The sequence below is a fragment of the Coregonus clupeaformis genome, chromosome 6 (genome assembly GCF_020615455.1).
Source record: "Coregonus clupeaformis isolate EN_2021a chromosome 6, ASM2061545v1, whole genome shotgun sequence".
NCBI classification, from domain to species: Eukaryota; Metazoa; Chordata; class Actinopteri; order Salmoniformes; family Salmonidae; genus Coregonus; species Coregonus clupeaformis.
Window position 1 is genome coordinate 13,673,086 of NC_059197.1, and position 18,882 is coordinate 13,691,967.

The following is an 18,882-nucleotide window of genomic DNA, read 5'->3' on the forward strand; positions in this document are numbered from 1 at the left end:
ACTGGAGCTGAACCTCACTGCATTAATACCCAACTCATGGGCATCCTGGATGGAGAGATTAACACAGAGATACATACACTGAGTGTACAAAACATTAGGAACACCTTCCTAATATTGAGTTACATCCCCTTTTGCCCTCAGACCAGCCTCAGTTAGTTGGGGGCATGGACTCTACAAGCGTTCCATAGGGAAGCTGGCCCATGTTGATTCCTATTGAGCCCCACTGTGCAGTTGTCATAATACCCATAAAACCTAGCGGTCAAACAAGGAAATGGTTCCAAACGTTTTTCCACCATTCATTTTTCCCATTGGGGATTTTAGAAACACTTAAAATAAGGGCTGTGTTTCATGTAGGTTTACCCTGGGGTGATGTTTAGATAACCATGTAAATCTCTCTAGGACAAGGTGACTTATCAATATATTCGCTCTATTTACTCTCAGATTCAAAAATGATAATTAGCATCAAAGTAGACATCATGCAAGACTACAAATCCCTGCAAGCTCCTGCACGTCATCTCTAGCTGACACCTTTGCTAACAGGTTTTGTGTCAATTTAGAACTTGCACAAGACAGACTTTAAAATATATTAATTAATTTAATTTCCCAAATTATTTACATTTTATTTATTTAGCAGACGCTCCAGAGCGACATACAGTAGTGAACGTTTTCGTACTGGTCCCCCATGGGAATCGAACCCACAACCCTTGCATTGCAAACGCCAAGCTCTACTAACTGAGCCACACAGGTGTCACGATCGTCTGAAGGAGCGGACCAATACGCAGCGCGTGGAGTGAACATGATGACTTTATTTAATTAAAGCAACCACGAAAAAACAACAAATGACGATACGTGAAGTCCTCTGTGACACCGACAGAACATACAACACTGGAACAATAACCCACAAAACAAAGGAGAAAACACACAGAATATATATGGCTCCCAATCAGAGATAACGAGCCGACAGCTGACACTCGTTACCTCCGATTGGGAGTCATAGACCAATCACCACTAGACACAAACAAAATGAAACTCACCCATCCCCAACACCACCAAATGAAATACACCCAAACCAATGACAATGAACAACCCTGGCTCAAATATCAAAGTCCATGGAGCCAGAGTGTCACAGTACCCCCCCCTAAAGGTGCGAACTCCGGGCGCACCAATATCAGGACTAGGGAGGGTCTGGGTGGCGTCTGTCCACGGTGGCGGCTCTGGCCCCGGTCGTGATCCCCACCCCACCACAGTCACAACCTGCTTCGGTAGCCTCCTCCCAATGACCACCCTCCAACTAACCCCACCTGGACTAAGGGGCAACACCGGACTAAGGGGCAGCATCGGCCTAAGGGGCAGCACCGGGATAAGGGGCAGCACCGGGATAAGGGGCTACCGGGACAAAGGGGCAGCACCGGGCTAAGGGGCAGCACCGGACTAGGGGCAGTACAGGACTAAGGGGCAGTACCGGACTAAGGGGCAGTACCAGGCTAAGGGACAGCACCAGGATAAGGGACAGCAACAGGATAAGAGCAACACCGAGCTAAGGGGCAGCACCTGACTAAATGGCGGATCCTGGCTGGCTGGCTCTGGCGGATCCTGGCTGGCTGGCGGATCCTGGCTGGGCGGCTCTGACGGATCCCGGTTGGGCGGCTCTGGCGGATCCCGGCTGGACGGCTCCTGGCGGATCCTGGCTGGGCGGCTCTGGCGGATCCTGGCTGGACGGCTCATGGCTGGCTGACGGAACTGGCTGCTCATGGCTGGCTAACGGATCTGGCTGCTCATGGCTGGCTAACGGATCTGGCTGCTCATGGCTGGCTGACGGATCTGGCTGCTCATGGCTGGCTGACGGATCTGGCTGCTCATGGCTGGCTGAAGGCTCTGGCTGATCCTGTCTGGCAGAAGGCTCTGGCTGATCCTGTCTGGCAGAAGGCTCTGGCTGATCCTGTCTGGCAGAAGGCTCTGGCTGATCCTGTCTGGCGGAAGGCTCTGGCTGATCCTGTCTGGCGGAAGGCTCTAGCGGCTCCGGTCTGGCGGGCGGCTCTGATGGCTCATGGCAGACGGGGCGGCTTTGCAGGCTTTGGGCAGACGGGCAGTTCAGGCCCCGTTGGGCAGACGGCAGACTCTGGCCGTCTGAGGCGCATCGTAGGCCTGGTGCGTGGTGCCGGAACAGGAGGTACCGGGCTGAGGACACGCATCTCAGGGCTAGTGCGGGGAGAAGCAACAGGGCATGCTGGACCCTGGGGGACGCACCGTAGGCCTGATGCGTGGTGCCGGAACTGGAGGTACCGGGCTGAGGACACGCATCTCAGGGCTAGTGCGGGAAGCAGCAACAGGGCATGCTTGGCCCTGGGGGCGCACCGTAGGCCTGATGCGTGGTGCCGGAACTGGAGGTACCGGGCTGAGGACACGCATCTCAGGGCTAGTGCGGGAAGCAGCAACAGGGCATGCTTGGCCCTGGGGACGCACCGTAGGCCTGATGCGTGGTGCCGGAACTGGAGGTACCGGGCTGAGGACACGCATCTCAGGGCTAGTGCGGGGAGTCGGAACAGGGCATGCTGGACCCTGGGGACTCCCATAACGCCTAGTGCGGGGAGCCGAGAACAGGGCATGCTGGACCCTGGGGACTCACCTCACGCCCTGAGTGCGGAGAGCAGGAACAGGCCGGGCGGGGCTGGCGGCGCGCACCGTATCCCTGGTGCGAGTGGCCGGAACAGGCCGGGCCGGGCTGGCGGCGCACCGTATCCCTGGTGCGTGGAGTAGGAACAGGCCGGGCTGGGCTGGCGAAGCGCACCGTATCCCTGGTGCGTGGAGTAGGAACAGGCCGGGCTGGGCTGGCGAAGCGCACCGTATCCCTGGTGCGTGGAGTAGGAACAGGCCGGGCTGAGCTGGCGACGCGCGCCGCATACTTGGTGCGTATGGCAGGAACAGGCCGAACCGGGCTGGCGACGCGCACCTTACACTTAGTGCGAGGGACCGGAACAGGCCGTACCGTCACGGGAACACACACTACTGGCTGCACCTCGGGACTAGGAACGGGCCGGACCGAACTGGTTACACACCCCCAGTACCTCACGCCGTGCCTCAACACCTTCCTTCCCTGCTTTACCCAGTAGCCCCCTTGACCTGGTAGCCCACTGAATCCGTCCCTTCTCTGCCTCCGTCAGCCCCCTTAACCTGGCAGCCCTCTGACTCTGCCTTGTGGCAGCCTCCTGCTGCTCCGTCGCCCAAGCCATGTGCCCCCCCCAAAAAATTTCTTGGGGTTGCCTCTCGTCCTTCCGACGTTGGCTCTGCCGACGCCCGTTGCTCCTCTCTCCGTCGCCTCTCCTCTGTTTCGCTCCATGGACGGCGATCCATGCCGTCCAGGATTTCTTCCCACGTCCAGGACCCTTTACCGTCCAACAGTTCCTCCCATGTCCAGACCCTTTGCTCCTGGACGCGCTGCTAGTCCTTTTTGGTGGGTTATTCTGTCACGATCGTCTGAAGGAGCGGACCATACGCAGCGCGTGGGTGAACATGATGACTTTATTTAATTAAAGCAACCACGAAAAAACAACAAATGACGATACGTGAAGTCCTCTTGTGACACCGACAGAACATACAACACTGGAACAATAACCCACAAAACAAAGGAGAAAACACACAGAATATATATGGCTCCCAATCAGAGATAACGAGCCGACAGCTGACACTCGTTACCTCCGATTGGGAGTCATAGACCAATCACCACTAGACACAAACAAAATGAAACTCACCCATCCCCAACACCACCAAATGAAATACACCCAAACCAATGACAATGAACAACCCTGGCTCAAATATCAAAGTCCATGGAGCCAGAGTGTCACAACAGGACATCAATTAATTACTACACTGAACAAAAATATCAACGCAACATGCAACAATTTCAAAGATTTTACTGAGTTACACTTCATATAAGGAAATCGGTCTATTGAAATAAATAAATTAGGCCCTAATCTATGGATGACTGGGAATACAGATATGCATCTGTTGGTCACAGATACCTTTTAAAAAAGGTAGGGGCGTAGATCAGAAAACCAGTCAGTATCTGGTGTGACCACCATTTGCCTCATGCAGCGTGACACATCTCCTTCGCATAGAGTTGATCAGGCTGTTGATTGTGGCCTGTGGAATGTTGTCCCACTCCTCTTCAATGGCTACCAGGAATTGTGTACAGATCCTTTCGACATGGGGCTGTGCATTATCATGCTGAAACATGAGGTGATGGCGGCGGATGAATGGCACGACAATGGGCCTCAGGATCTCGTCAGAGTATCTCTGTGCATTCAAACTGCCATCGATAAAATGCAATTGTGTTCATTGTCTGTAGCTTATGCCTCTGCCAATACCATAACCCCACCGCCACCATTGGGCATTTGCCCACTGAAGTCGGTTACGACGCCGAACTGCAGTCAGGTCAAGACCCTGGTGAGCACGCCGAACACGCAGATGAGCTTCCCTGAGACAGTTTCTGCAGAAATTATTTGGTTGTTCAAACCCACAGTTTCATCAGCTGTCAGGTGAAGAAGTAGGATGTGGAGGTCCTGGGCTGGCGTGGTTGCACGTGGTCCGCGGTTGTGAGGATTTATGGTAGAGAAATTAACATTATTTATCTGGCAACAGCTCTGGTGGACATTCCTGCAGTCAGCATGCCAATTGCAAGCTCCCTCAAAACCTGAGACATCTGTGGCGTTGTGTTGTGTGACGAAACTGCACATTTTAGAGTGGCCTTTTATTGTTCCCAGCACAAGGTGCACCTGTGTAATGATCATGCTGTTTAATCAGCTTCTTGATATGCCACACCTGTCAGGTGGATGGATTATCTTGGCAAAGGAGAAATGCTCACTAACAGGGGTGTAAACAAATTTGTGAACATTTTAGGGAAAAAAGCTTGTTGGAACATTTATGGGATCTTTTATTTCAGCTCATGAAACATGGGACCAACACTTAACATGTTGTGTTTATATATTTTTTCAGTGTACATTTAGCTAACAACAGATAGATAATCCAGAGATTCTTACCTTTGCCTCGATTCGTCAGTCTCATCCAGATCATCTTGGCATTTGTAGTTCTTTATGATAGCCACATTACCAGCTAATTAGCCTTTCATTTTTGGGGGGTAAATATATTGATAAAAATCACCTTGTCCTAGAGAGATTTACATGGTTATCAAAGCGTGACGCCAGGGTAAGCCTACATGAAACACAGCCCTTATTTTAAGGGTTTCTAAAAACCCCTATGGGAAGAATGAATGGTGGAAAAACGATTGGAACCATTTCCCTGTTTGACCGCTAGGTTTTATGGGTATTATGATTCGTACAGTGGTACTCTATGCTTCCCACAGTTGTGTCAAGTTGGCTGGATGTCCTTTGGGTGGTGGACCATTCTTGATACACACAGGAAACTGTTGAGCGTGAAAAACCCAGCAGCGTTGCAGTTCTTTACACACTTTAACTGGTGCTCCTGGCACCTACTACCATACCCCGTTCAAAAAGGGACAAATGTTGTTTTGCTCAGTCACCCTCTAAATGGCACACATACACATCATGTCTCAATTATCTCAAGGCTTAAAAATTCTGGTGACATCAATAAGGGATCATAACTTTCACCTGGATTCTGTAGACTGGTCAGTCTATGTCATGGAAAGAGCAGTGCTATACAGAAACCCAGTCTAAAACCCCAAACAGCAAGCAATGCAGAAGTAGAAGCACGGTGGCTAGGAAAAACTCCCTAGAAAGCAGGAACCTATGAAGAAACCTAGAGAGGAACCAGGCTATGAGGGGGGGTTGAACTCCCTAGAAAGGCAGGAACCTAGGAAGAAACCTAGAGAGGAACCAGGCTCTGAGGGGGTTTGAACTCCCTAGAAAGGCAGGAACCTAGGAAGAAACCTAGAGAGGAACCAGGCTCTGAGGGGTGGCCAGTTGTCTTACCAGCTCAAGGTTAGCACGTCGTGGCACACACCTTCCATGCCGTGCATTATTTCCCATAGAATGCATAGCCCCTTGTTGATTATCCCTTACTTAAATCAATAGGTTACAAAATAAATGTGTCTCAGTTTGAGTGTTCTGATGCTGCAGATATAAACAACATACTTCTTCAAATCAAAGTGAGTGTGAATGACAACCATAAACAACAGCATACTGTATGGGGTCTGGGCCCAGTAAAAATAAAAAAAGTTATCTATCTGGATTTTGGCTATTGGACAGGATTAAATGCATTAGAAATATAAAAAATAGAATGGGAGTCCCCATTCAAGTCAATTATTAGTCTGTTCTGTTTATTAAATTTGTATCTATTTAATCCTATCCGATAGGTGAAATCCAGATAGATAACTTTAGGAAAAACTGTGATGTGACATTACCCTGCAAACAAAACCAACACGCAGTCTCACAAAACAACCGCGGTCACTGTGATATGATATGGAAACAGACAGTTAAATAGGCCCCATTTCCTGAGTGAGACACACCAAAACGAGATACCTGTAGAGTGGCTAAATCTAATGGAGAATGAGCAGAGAGCCACAGCACAGAGTTAATGCAGATCACACTGACTATATGACACTTCTCCAAATAAGGAAGTGGTAGGAAGGGACGTGGGAGGGGGGGGGGGGCAGGAAGCGGAGGGCATCTTCCTTGGGCGAGCGGATCATGCTAGTTCCTCTGTGGCTGCGTGGGCCTGGCCATTCAATGAAAATGTCCCTGAGCAGCGACAGAGAGTCCCAGTAACAGAGCTGCTGTGTGTGACAGAGAGGAGACTGTTTAGAACACACAGAGGACCTCTGTCCTCTCAGAGAGCACGGATCAGGACAGGCTAACCGCTCACCAGGGGCTTCCTGTATCCTTCCACCGCATCTATTTAAATGGTAATAACAAGGGCCTGAATAGTTCCTAATGTGGCCCTGCCCAACTACAATGGACTGATATGCGTCTGTCCTAATGTGTCCCTGCCCTGATACAATGGACTCAGTCACTTGGAGAGAGAGACAGGTATGGTGGAGAGAGAGAGACAGGTATGGTGGAGAGAGAGAGACAGGTATGGTGGAGAGAGAGAGACAGGTATGGTGGAGAGAGAGAGACAGGTATGATGGAGAGAGAGAGACAGGTATGGTGGAGAGAGAGAGACAGGTATGGTGGAGAGAGAGAGAGAGACAGGTATGATGGAGAGAGAGAGACAGGTATGATGGAGAGAGAGAGACAGGTATGGTGGAGAGAGAGAGACAGGTATGGTGGAGAGAGAGAGACAGGTATGATGGAGAGAGAGAGACAGGTATGGTGGAGAGAGAGAGACAGGTATGGTGGAGAGAGAGACACAGGTATGATGGAGAGAGAGAGACACAGGTATGATGGAGAAAGAGAGAGACAGGTATAATGGAGAGAGAGAGACAAGTATGGTGAGAGAGAGGGAGACAGGTATGATGAAGAGAGAGAGACAGGTATGATGAAGAGAGAGACAGGTATGGTGAGAGAGGGAGAGACAGGTATGATGAGAGAGACAGAGAGAGACAGGTATGGCGAGAGAGAGAGAGAGACAGGTATGGTAGAGAGAGAGAGAGAGAGAGAGAGAGACAGGTATGGTGAGAGAGAGAGAGACAGGTATGGTGAGAGAGACAGGTATGGTGGAGAGCGAGAGAGAGACAGGTATGGTGGAGAGAGCGAGACAGGTATGGTGAGAGAGAGAGACAGGTATGGTGAGAGAGAGACATGTATGGTGAGAGAGAGACATGTATGGTGAGAGAGAGAGACAGGTATGATAGAGAGAGACAGGTATGATGAGAGAGAGAGACAGGTATGATGAGAGAGAGACAGGTATGGTGAGAGAGAGAGAGAGAGACAGGTATGGTGAGAGAGGTATAATGAGAGAGAGACAGGTATGGTGAGAGAGACATGTATGGTGAGAGACAGCGACAGGTATGATGGAGAGAGAGAGACATGTATGGTGAGAGACAGAGACAGGTATGATGGAGAGAGAGTGACAGGTATGATGGAGAGAGAGACAGGTATAGTGAGAGAGAGACAGGTATGGTGGAGAGAGAGAGACAGGTATGGTGAGAGAGCGAGACAGGTATGGTGAGAGAGCGAGACAGGTATGATGGAGAGAGCGAGACAGGTATGATGAGAGAGAGCGAGACAGGTATGATGAGAGAGAGCGAGACAGGTATGGTGAGAGAGCGAGACAGGTATGATGGAGAGAGAGACAGGTATGGTGGAGAGAGACACAGGTATGTGAGAGAGAGACAGGTATGGTGAGAGAGAGACAGGCTTGATGGTGAGAGAGACAGGTATGATGGAGAGAGAGACAGGTATGGTGAGAGAGAGACAGGTATGGTGAGAGAGAGATACAGGTATGGTTGAGAGAGAGAGACTGGTATGGTGGAGAGAGAGAGACAGATATGGTAGAGAGAGACAGGTATGTTGAGAGAGAGAGAGAGAGAGACAGGTATGTTGAGAGAGAGAGAGAGAGAGACAGGTATGGTGGAGAGAGAGAGACAAGTATGGTGGAGAGAGAGAGACAGGTATGGTGGAGAGAGAGAGACAGGTATGGTGAGAGAGCGATAGGTATGATGGAGAGAGCGACAGGTATGGTGGAGAGAGAGAGACAGGTATGGTGGAGAGAGAGAGACAGGTATGGTGGAGAGAGAGAGACAGGTATGGTGGAGAGAGAGAGACAGGTATGGTGGAGAGAGAGAGACAGGTATGGTGGAGAGAGAGAGACAGGTATGGTGGAGAGAGAGAGACAGGTATGGTGAGAGAGAGAGAGAGAAAGGTATGGTGGAGAGGGAGAGACAGGTATGGTGGAGAGGGAGAGACAGGTATGGTGGAGAGAGAGAGACAGGTATGGTGGAGAGAGAGAGACAGGTATGGTTGAGAGAGCCCATCGCCCATTTGAGTGACAGCTACCAAGAGGCCTGCCCAGCGTTATCCAATGAGGTTGCAGGGCGGGCCCAACGGCTCAGTGGACACAGCAGAGAGAGAGAGAGAGAGAGAGCGCGATCTGAACATTTGTGACGTAGTGTGCAGTTTTCGAGGGACCACTTTTGGCTTGTGAGCGCTCCTTTAAAAACGACAGGCTGAAATTATACAAAAAGTTTGACAGTGCATATTTAAGGTCTTACCAAGACATGCAGGGTTAGGGTTAAGGTTAGGCTTTAGGTCTTACCAGGACATGCAGGGTTAGGGTTAAGGTTAGGCTTTAGGTCTTACCAGGACATGCAGGGTTAGGGTTAAGGTTAGGCTTTAGGTCTTACCAGGACATGCAGGGTTAGGGTTAAGGTTAGGCTTTAGGTCTTACCAGGACATGCAGGGCCCTAGCAGGGACCCTGGCAGCCAGACAGATCCCTACAGGAACATACAGGTCCTCCTTCAGACTCAGACACAGCGAGTTCCCCCGACGCTTCTTTCTGCTTAGAAACACAACAGAACTCAGTTAGCGGCAGGAGTTTTTCCTAACCAAGCGGCCCTACCAGGAAGAAAAAAAATCTGGGCCCTATACTTTTCGCAGTGCTCGACTTGTTGGGCAGGAGGTCACTGGAGCGGAGTACTGGCACCTCAAATGTTCTTCTACTTGAGCTCCTGTTCCTCTTATAGAATATTAGTTCAAAAATATTGTGGAGCTCCTGCACATAAACAGTACCGGCACCCAAAATGAGTACCGGAACCTATTTCAGTCCAAGTCATTAATTTATTGTAGGATATAGGCCCTTGATTTTTCCTAGTAAAAATCTTTCTAAATGTACAGTAAAACTAGGGCAAGGGGTTTTCCTGATAAAATATCATGATCATGGAAAACTCCTGGCCCTAATATCATTACCATGGGAAACTCCTGGCCCTAATATCATTACCATGGGAAACTCCTGGCCCTAATATCATGAAATACTCCTCCCTAAACAAAGTAAAGTTTATCTCAGTCTTCAGAGGAGAGGGACAAGGGGCAGAGTGGGTGCGTGCGTGCGTCCGTCCGTCCGTCCGTCTGTCTGACTGTGTCCGTCTGTCTGACTGTGTCCGTCTGTCTGACCGTCGGTCTGTGTCCGTCCGTCTGTCTGACTGTGTCCGTCTGTCTGACTGTGTCCATCTGTCTGACTGTGTCCGTCTGTCTGACTGTGTCCGTCTGTCTGTCTGTCTGTCTGAAATATAACGGTATGATGCACACCTGCAGATCTGTGGGTTATAGGCACACAGACTGTATGATTAGACTAAGAAATAAGCAGATTATGTGTCTACATATCTGGCTGTAAACTGAGTTGTAATGTTTGTTAGCATAAATCATCAAGGCTGCTGGAAAAGGAGTAGTGGGTAAATAAAGTGCCGTGGTTGTTGCGTGTTAACCCTAACCTAATAGGTACACTACGAAGGAAATAGGGTTAGGGAAGACTTCATCATCAACGTGCATGAGTGGGAGAAGTGGGGTTTCTTTGTGATTGAGCTGAGTGAGAGTTAACATTAGCAGATTGATGTCAGGACTATGTGAGGCAAGTGCCAAACATCTACAGCACCAGTCAAAAGTTTGGACACACCTACTCATTCCAGGGTTTTTCTTATTTTTTAAAAACTATTTTCTACATTGTAGAATAATAGTGAAGACATCAAAACTATGAACTGACACATATGGAATCATGTAGTAACCAAAAAAAAGTGTTAAACAAATCAAATTAGATTTTATATTTGAGATTCTTCAAAGTAGCCACCCGTTGCCTTGATGACAGCTCTGCACACTCTTGGCATTCCCTCAACCAGCTTCATGAGGTAGTCACCTGGAATGCATTTCAATTAACAGGTGTGCCTTGTTAAAAGTTAATTTGTGGAATTTCTTTCCTTCTTAATGCGTTTGAGCCAATCAGTTGTGTTGTGACAAGGTAGGGGGATATACAGAAGATAAGCCCTATTTGGTAAAAGTCCATATTATGGCAAGAACAGCTCAAATAAGCAAAGAGAAATGACAGTCCATCATTACTTTAAGACATAAAGGTCAGTCAATATGGAAAATTTCAAGAACTTTGAACGTTTCTTCAACCTATAGTTATGATGAATATCTATGTGTTTAACAACATTAATATTATTCTGTCTATGTAACCATAGAACATTAATATTATTCTGTCTATGTAACCATAGAAGCATAGAACATTAATAGTATTCTGTCTATGTAACCATAGAAGCATAGAACATTAATATTATTCTGTCTATGTAACCATAGAAGCATAGAACATTAATAGTATTCTGTCTATGTAACCATAGAAGCATAGAACATTAATATTATTCTGTCTATGTAACTCACTCAAAAAGCTCTTTGATGGAATCTAGAATCCTGGGAGGGGATGTTACTGAGGCTGACCTAGGAAAAAAAGTTAAGTGAAGTTTTTAGAACTTTTAAAACACACTTGAAGGAATGGTTTAATCAATGTAGATGTAGTAAGCATTGTGATGTAGTTAGCATTGTGATGTTACAGATGTAGGATCTTAATCTGAGCCAGTTTGCTACAGCAGGAAAATAATCCTGCAGCGTCAGGAAATGTGAATTATTATGTGGATTATAATTAATGGACATTTTTGTAGGGGTTGATACATTGTTCGTTAGGGCAAATCAAGTCTGAAATATTCAAAGTGGAAATGACAAACTTTTAAAACTCAAATACACTACACGTTTGCATTTCCTGAGGTGCAGGAATATTCTCAGCAAGAAAAGAGTGATCAAATGAAGATCCTAGCTACATCTGTAGCATTGTGACTGAAGATCCCTTTGGAACTAATCATGCAGTGTAAGCATTCTTTAAATGCATTTCATTATTTTTATATTTAAATATATATATATATATATATATATATATATATATAAATAATAAACATTTCACCATTAGAACATTACACTTTGAAAATGAAAGTTACTTTGAGTTGGAATCTGAAAACTCTATACCCCGACAATGAGTTCCAACAAGGGTTGGGTTCGATTCCCACGGGGGGCCAGTATAAAAAAAGATGTATTCACTAACTAAGTCGCTCTGGATAAGAGCGTCTGCTAAATGACTAAAATGTAAATGTAAATGTCTACTTCCATGGGAAGGAAAGGCCCATAAACGCCATGTGAACTTTGAGGGATTTCTGTCATTTCTTCCTCTACCAGAACATTCTAGTGGTCCGTCTCTCAGCCTTCATCTACCAGAACATTCTAGTGGTCCGTCTCTCAGCCTTCATCTACCAGAACATTCTAGTGGTCCGTCTCTCAGCCTTCCTCTACCAGAACATTCTAGTGGTCCGTCTCTCAGCCTTCATCTACCAGAACATTCTAGTGGTCCGTCTCTCAGCCTTCCTCTACCAGAACATTCTAGTGGTCCGTCTCTCAGCCTTCCTCTACCAGTACATTCTAGTGGTCCGTCTCTCAGTCTTCATCTACCAGAACATTCTAGTGGTCCGTCTCTCAGCCTTCCTCTACCAGAACATTCTAGTGGTCCGTCTCTCAGCCTTCATCTACCAGAACATTCTAGTGGTCCGTCTCTCAGCCTTCATCTACCAGAACATTCTAGTGGTCCGTCTCTCAGCCTTCATCTACCAGAACATTCTAGTGGTTCTTTCTCTCAGCCTTCATCTACCATAACATTCTAGTGGTCCGTCTCTCAGCCTTCATCTACCAGAACATTCTAGTGGTCCGTCTCTCAGCCTTCATCTACCAGAACATTCTAGTGGTCCGTCTCTCAGCCTTCATCTACCTGAACATTCTAGTGGTCCGTCTCTCAGCCTTCATCTACCAGAACATTCTAGTGGTCCGTCTTTCCACCTTCCTCTACCAGAACATTCTAGTGGTCCGTCTCTCAGCCTTCAGAATGTGGTCCGTCTCTCAGCCTTCATCTACCAGAACATTCTAGTGGTCCGTCTCTAAGCCTTCATCTACCAGAACATTCTAGTGGTCCGTCTCTAAGCCTTCATCTACCAGAACATTCTAGTGGTCCGTCTCTCAGCCCTCCTCTACCAGAACATTCTAGTGGTTCTTTCTCTCAGCCTTCATCTACCTGAACATTCTAGCGGTCCGTCTCTCTGTCAGATCACTCTTAGGGGAGGCTTCTCTGGAGGCGGGGGCACTGACAGACCCGCTGGAAGGGAAACAGCACAACACTTTATTATCCTTTAGCTTTGTGTGTCCCTCTGGACATGAGCTACTACAATACAAGGGGACAACTTTAACCTATTCTCAATCTAGTGAGAGCTACTTACACATCAATGGGACTATACAATCTAAACTAAAGAGTTTGATTACACTTACACATCGACGTAGGCTATATAATCTAGTTACTTAAACATCGACGTAGGCTATATAACCTAGTTACTTAAACATCGACGTAGGCTATATAATCTAGTTACTTAAACATCGACGTAGGCTATATAATCTAGTTACTTAAACATCGACGTAGGCTATATAACCTAGTTACTTAAACATCGACGTAGGCTATATAACCTAGTTACTTAAACATCGACGTAGGCTATATAATCTAGTTACTTAAACATCGACGTAGGCTATATAATCTAGTTACTTAAACATCGACGTAGGCTATATAATCTAGTTACTTAAACATCGACGTAGGCTATATAATCTAGTTACTTAAACATCGACGTAGGCTATATAACCTAGTTACTTAAACATCGACGTAGGCTATATAACCTAGTTACTTAAACATCGACGTAGGCTATATAATCTAGTTACTTAAACATCGACGTAGGCTATATAATCTAGTTACTTAAACATCGACGTAGGCTATATAATCTAGTTACTTAAACATCGACGTAGGCTATATAACCTAGTTACTTAAACATCGACGTAGGCTATAAAATCTAGTTACTTAAACATCGACGTAGGCTATATAATCTAGTTACTTAAACATCGACGTAGGCTATATAACCTAGTTACTTAAACATCGACGTAGGCTATATAATCTAGTTACTTACACATCGATTGTCACCTTCACCTTCCCAGCGGTCTCCAGTTCCTTCTGAAGACTTGCCTCTCTGGCTCTGTGGGGTTGACAGTTGAAAGGAATGACAACAACATTACAGAAACAACTCACTCTGAATACATTCATTAATGCTTCATAGGGCCTGGAGTTTTTCCTGCACGTGACTTGACGAGGGAAAGTTATAACCTATAGTCTTTAACTAGTTATAACCTATAGTCTATAACTAGTTATAACCTATAGTCTATAACTAGTTATAACCTATAGTCTAACTAGTTATAACCTATAGTCTATAACTAGTTATAACCTATAGTCTATAACTAGTTATAACCTATAGTCTATAACTAGTTATAACCTATAGTCTAACTAGTTATAACCTATAGTCTATAACTAGTTATAACCTATAGTCTTTAACTAGTTATAACCTATAGTCTTTAACTAGTTATAACCTATAGTCTAACTAGTTATAACCTATAGTCTAACTAGTTATAACCTATAGTCTAACTAGTTATAACTTATAGTCTTTAACTAGTTATAACCTATAGTCTATAACTAGTTATAACCTATAGTCTAACTAGTTATAACCTATAGTCTTTAACTAGTTATAACCTATAGTCTTTAACTAGTTATAACCTATAGTCTTTAACTAGTTATAACCTATAGTCTATAACTAGTTATAACCTATAGTCTATAACTAATTATAACCTATAGTCTAACTAGTTATAACCTATAGTCTAACTAGTTATAACCTATAGTCTAACTAGTTATAACCTATAGTCTATAACTAGTTATAACCTATAGTCTATAACTAGTTATAACCTATAGTCTTTAACTAGTTATAACCTATAGTCTTTAACTAGTTATAACCTATAGTCTTTAACTAGTTATAACCTATAGTCTTTAACTAGTTATAACCTATAGTCTTTAACTAGTTATAACCTATAGTCTTTAACTAGTTATAACCTATAGTCTAACTAGTTATAACCTATAATATAATATAATATAATATGCCTTTTAGCAGAACCTATAGTCTAACTAGTTATAACCTATAGTCTATAACTAGTTATAACCTATAGTCTAACTAGTTATAACCTATAGTCTAACTAGTTATAACCTATAGTCTATAACTAGTTATAACCTACAGTCTTTAACTAGTTATAACCTATAGTCTTTAACTAGTTATAACCTATAGTCTTTAACTAGTTATAACCTATAGTCTATAACTAGTTATAACCTATAGTCTAACTAGTTATAACCTATAGTCTAACTAGTTATAACCTATAGTCTAACTAGTTATAACCTATAGTCTTTAACTAGTTATAACCTATAGTCTTTAACTAGTTATAACCTATCGTCTTTAACTAGTTATAACCTATAGTCTTTAACTAGTTATAACCTATAGTCTTTAACTAGTTATAACCTATAGTCTAACTAGTTATAACCTATAGTCTATAACTAGTTATAACCTATAGTCTATAACTAGTTATAACCTATAGTCTAACTAGTTATAACCTATAGTCTAACTAGTTATAACCTATAGTCTTTAACTAGTTATAACCTATAGTCTATAACTAGTTATAACCTATAGTCTAACTAGTTATAACCTATAGTCTTTAACTAGTTATAACCTATAGTCTAACTAGTTATAACCTATAGTCTAACTAAGTATAACCTATAGTCTATAACTAGTTATAACCTATAGTCTATAACTAGTTATAACCTATAGTCTAACTAGTTATAACCTATAGTCTTTAACTAGTTATAACCTATAGTCTAACTAGTTATAACCTATAGTCTAACTAGTTATAACCTATAGTCTATAACTAGTTATAACCTGTGAATAAAGTGGACTGACTAGTGTTGCTAATGAACAAGTCACTTGAAGGAGTCTCTTGTCAAAAAACGGAAAGTTGCCTTAATGCAATATCTCAGTCTTAAACACTTTAATGTGTGTCTTACATTTCTGTCCTTTTTAGGTGTCTTAATATTGACACTTTGTTTTTTTTATCTTATTGTCCTAATTAATCCAGATTGGATTGCCCTCAAGTAAGTACTCCTATCCACTATGTAAGGTTTCCCTATGTATCCCCTCACCTGGCCTTTAACTAGTTATAACCTATAGCCTTTGACTACACTGAACTAAAATATAAACACAACATGTAAAGTGTTGGTCCCGTGTTTCATGACCTGAAATAAAAGATCCCAGACATTGTCCATACACACAAAAAGCTTATTTCTCTCAAGTTTTGTGCACAAATTCGTTTACATCCCTGTTAGTGAGCATTTCTCCTTCGTCAAGATAATCCATCCACCTGACAGGTGTGGCATATCAAGAAGCTGATTAAACAGCATGATCATTACACAGGTGCACCTTGTGCTGGGAACAATAAAAGGCCACTCTAAAATGTGCAGTTTCGTCACACAACACAATGCCACAGATGTCTCAGGTTTTGAGGGAGTGTGCAATTGGCATGCTGACTGCGGGAATGTCCACCAGAGCTGTTGCCAGATAATTAAATGTTAATTTCTCTACCATAAGCCACCTCCAACGTCGTTTTAGAGAATTTGGCAGTACGTCCACCCGGCTCACAACCGCAGACCACGTGTAACCACACCAGCCCAGGACCTCTACATCCGGCTTCTTTACCTGCGGGCTCATCGGAGACCAGACCAGCTGATGAAACTGAGGAGTATTTCTGTTCGTAATAAAGCCCTTTTGTGGGGAAAAACTCATTCTGATTGGCTGGGCTCCCCAGTGGGTGGTGTCACGCTCGTCGGTGAGAGAGGAGGACCAAGGCGCAGCGTTGAATGCGAACATATTTATTTATATAATGATCACACGATCAAAACAACAAAACGAAAACGTGACGTCCCTGGTTACATACACAAACCAACACGGAACAAGAAACCACAATGAATGAATGCCTAACGGCTACCTAAGTATGACTCCCAATCAGAGACAACGAGCTACAGCCGTCTCCGATTGGGAGCCACCCTGGCCAACATAGATATACAACAACTAGAACCAACACACATGAAAACTCACACCCTGGCTCAACATACTAGAGTCCCCAGAGCCAGGGCGTGACAGGTGGGCCTATGCCCTCCCAGGCCCACCCATGGCTGTGCCCCTGCCCAGTCATGTGAAATCCATAGATTAGGGCCATATTAATTTATTTCAATTCCTTGACTGATTTCCTTATATGAATTGTAACTCAGTAAAATCAGTATAGTTATAACCTGTAGACTTTAATTAGGGCCCAGAGTTCTTCTTGGTGATATCAAATGGTCAGGAAATGTAAGTCTGTACACGGTCAGCCTTTGATATGCATATTCCCCCCCACCACTCTTCAGGAAAAACTCAGGGCCCTGAACTTTGACCCCAGGAAGCAGCTCACCTGACCCGTCTCTCTTTGACCCCCAGCAGGGTCAGGGTTAGGGTTGATCTCACCTGACCCGTCTCTCTTTGACCCCCCAGCAGGGTCAGGGTTAGGGTTGATCTCACCTGACCCGTCTCTCTTTGACCCCCAGCAGGGTCAGGGTTAGGGTTGATCTCACCTGACTCGTCTCTCGTTGCGGCTGTTCATCCTGACGGCTGCGTGCTGCTTCCCCCGGACAAGTTCCTCAAGCAGTTCCTGACCCCTGAGCTTCTCCTCTCTGAAGGTCTGGTCCATATCATGGTGCCGCTCCAGCAAAGAGTCGTACTCCCGTTTCAACAGCCGGTTCCCCTCCGTCACCTCAGCAACACGTTCCGCCAGACTACCATCCTCAGCCTGCACCCGCAGCAGATACCTCTGCACCTCACACATCCTGAACACACAGATACAGTTAGTGTCTATTAACTAGGGCCAAGGATATTCCATGACCACATTTTCCTGTACTACTGCACCACCACATTCAGTAGCATCAGATTGCTCATATGATTGTGTGATCATAGTGACCTAGGATTCACAAATTGCAAACCATAGCTATATTAAGCTGTGCTTGCCAGTGCTTTCAAGTTTCAACAGGTCCTTCCTACAGGTTTCAAAGGAGGAGAGCTGCAGGCAGGAATGTGAAGCTGGTTAGTCTTCTAGAGAATCAGTCACACCTGGCATGTTGTTCTAGAGAATCAGTCTCACCTGGCATGTTGTTCTAGAGAATCAGCCTCACCTGGCATGTTGTTCTACAGAATCACCTGGCATGTTGTTCTAGAGAATCAGCCTCACCTGGCATGTTGTTCTAGAGAATCAGCCTCCCTGGCATGTTGTTCTACAGAATCACCTGGCATGTTGTTCTAGAGAATCAGTCACACCTGGCATGTTGTTCTAGAGAATCAGCCTCACCTGGCATGTTGTTCTAGAGAATCAGCCTCACCTGGCATGTTGTTCTAGAGAATCAGCCTCACCTGGCATGTTGTTCTAGAGAATCAGTCTCACCTGGCATGTTGTTCTAGAGAATCAGCCTCACCTGGCATGTTGTTCTACAGAATCAGCCTCACCTGGCATGTTGTTCTACAGAATGACCTGGCATGTTGTTCTACAGAAGCACCTGGCATGTTGCTCTACAGAATCAGTCTCACCTGGCATGTTGTTCTAGAGAATCAGCCTCACCTGGCATGTTGTTCTACAGAATCACCTGGCATGTTGTTCTACAGAATGACCTGGCATGTTGTTCTACAGAAGCACCTGGCATGTTGTTCTACAGAATCAGTCACACCTGGCATGCTGTTCTACAGAATCACCTGGCATGCTGTTCTACAGAATGACCTGGCATGTTGTTCTACAGAAGCACCTGGCATGTTGTTCTACAGAATCACCTGGCATGTTGTTCTACAGAATCACCTGGCATGTTGCTCTACAGAATCACCTGGCATGTTGCTCTACAGAATCAGTCTCACCTGGCATGTTGTTCTACAGAATCACCTGGCATGTTGTTCTACAGAATCACCTGGCATG

General features: G+C 45.1%; 1 protein-coding gene across 4 annotated transcripts in view; it reads right to left on the bottom strand.

Annotated features, from left to right (window-relative positions):
- The window catches only part of LOC121568100 (protein Atg16l2), a 101,137-nt gene that overhangs the window by 51,869 nt on the left and 30,386 nt on the right, over positions 1 to 18,882 (bottom strand). Inside the window, exons 5-10 of one of the 4 annotated variants that reach the window (XM_045218525.1) lie at positions 17,504 to 17,755; positions 13,941 to 14,006; positions 13,010 to 13,090; positions 11,284 to 11,340; positions 9,304 to 9,412; positions 1 to 45 (exon numbers count right to left, since the gene is read on the bottom strand). The exon at positions 1 to 45 is cut by the window's left edge and continues 61 nt beyond it. In XM_045218525.1, the coding sequence (XP_045074460.1) occupies positions 1 to 45; positions 9,304 to 9,412; positions 11,284 to 11,340; positions 13,010 to 13,090; positions 13,941 to 14,006; positions 17,504 to 17,755 (610 nt within the window). Of the gene's footprint in view, positions 46 to 9,303; positions 9,416 to 11,283; positions 11,341 to 13,009; positions 13,091 to 13,940; positions 14,007 to 17,503; positions 17,756 to 18,882 lie in introns of all 4 variants that reach the window. The other 3 variants (XM_045218522.1, XM_045218535.1, XM_045218528.1) reach the window with 3 other exon arrangements.